The sequence below is a fragment of the Thermomyces dupontii genome (assembly GCF_041956625.1).
Source record: "Thermomyces dupontii strain NRRL 2155 unplaced genomic scaffold VTN31scaffold_28, whole genome shotgun sequence".
NCBI lineage: Eukaryota > Fungi > Ascomycota > Eurotiomycetes > Eurotiales > Trichocomaceae > Thermomyces > Thermomyces dupontii.
In genome coordinates this window covers 1-1,574 of record NW_027192333.1, presented here as the reverse complement: position 1 = coordinate 1,574, position 1,574 = coordinate 1, and the positions used below count along the sequence as shown (strand labels likewise).

At 50.8% G+C, this 1,574-nt stretch overlaps 1 protein-coding gene across 1 annotated transcript; it reads left to right on the top strand.

The window, feature by feature from the left end:
• Positions 1–362: 362 nt before the first annotated feature.
• On the top strand, positions 363–1,556 carry VTN31DRAFT_3431 (uncharacterized protein; the record flags this gene model as incomplete). Its single annotated transcript, XM_069403710.1, has 3 exons — positions 363–766; positions 839–1,215; positions 1,276–1,556. The coding sequence occupies 3 exons, from the start codon at positions 363–365 to the stop codon at positions 1,554–1,556; spliced, it is 1,062 nt and encodes a 353-aa protein (XP_069257109.1).
• Positions 1,557–1,574: the final 18 nt, after the last annotated feature.

Genomic DNA, 1,574 nt, shown 5'->3' with positions numbered 1-1,574 from the left:
AGTAGATAACGGACACGCGCTTGAAGAGTTCACATCATCTGGCTTGTGTATGCCTTCTGTACGTCTTCTTGTTGCGGTGAGAGGGGAGTGAAGGGTTTTTTTTTCTTTTTTCTCTTTTTTTTTTTCTCTCTTACCCCCCGATTGAATCGACTCGGATCATTGCTTAGGTTTGGTCCTACGGAGAATATCGCGCCTGTTTTCTTGCTGCTCTTGTGTCCTTGAGCTCTTATATCTTGAATAAGGAATTCCTTCTCCTCGAATACATGGGTGATCCATTGCTTGGGATAGGATAGATCGTCTTTACCTACCTAGGATTGGGATTTTGTACCAGGACAAAGAACGATTAGAGTCCGACAGTATCTATGTCGGATAACAGCGCAAATCCGGAAAAGAGCCAGCAACAATGGCCGGACGACCAGCGCCACGCCGACCGCAATGTCAATCTCCGTCGCTCCGTAGCAGCATCATCCGTCGCCGCCTCGTCGTCGTCGTCGGCAGAAACTGATACCAGCAGTGCCATCGAGCCAACAGGACAATCAGGGCGCGATGACGGCCATCTGGACCCTGAGGCCCTTACCCCCCAGATCTCAAGACTATCCCACAACTCGCTCGCCCAGAGAATCTCGTCCGTCGGTACCACAGGCACCTCGGATCCAAATTTTGAGGTCGATTGGGATGGTCCGGATGATCCTGAAAATCCGTGGAATTGGCCGTTACCATATCGTTCCATGTGCATCACGTTTCTATCATGGAACACCTTGATTGTGTACGTTGCCCCTGCCAATCTTCATTCTTGCCGGCGTCTCTGGAACTGGACAGAAGTTGCTGACGTTCCTAGCGTCCTCTACTCGACAAGTTACACTTCCGGAACCAGCATGATAGCGGAGGAGTTCAATACCTCGAATACCATTGTGACCCTCGGTCTGTCATTTTATCTCTTCGGTCTCGCCGCTGGCTCGGTAGTCGTCGCCCCTCTGAGCGAAACCTATGGCAGGAAACCGATTTCGGTCATCAGCCTGTTCCTTTTCACCGTCATGATCATTCCCGCCGCTCTTGCGAAATCGGTGACTACGTTGATCATCGTACGCTTCATCGGCGCAGTGGCTGGCAGTATCATGATTAGTAGCGCGCCAGGAATGGTGGCAGATCTCGTCCCGGACGAACATCGAGCGTTTGCCCTGTCCATCTGGAGCTTGGGACCTATCAACGGTCCTGGTAAGTTGATCACCAACTAGTTTCAAAACGACTGTTTCGAGCTATGAGCTGACTTTGTAGTTCTCGGTCCCATTTTCGGTGGTTTCGTCACCGAATATCTCGGCTGGCGTTGGGCATGTTGGTTCAGTCTGATTATGGGCGGAATAGCTCTGGTCTTTTCTATTATAATGAAGGAAACCTACGCACCAGTCCTCCTCAGAAAGAAAGCTGCCCGCATTCGTAAAGAGACAGACGATCCGCGCTGGTGGAGTCGATATGATAACAAAGCTCCGCTGGCTCAGACAATGAAGACCAGTCTCGGACGGCCTTTTGTGATGGCAGTTGTTGAGCCGATTTGGTGAGTGCAAAACCCTCTTGAA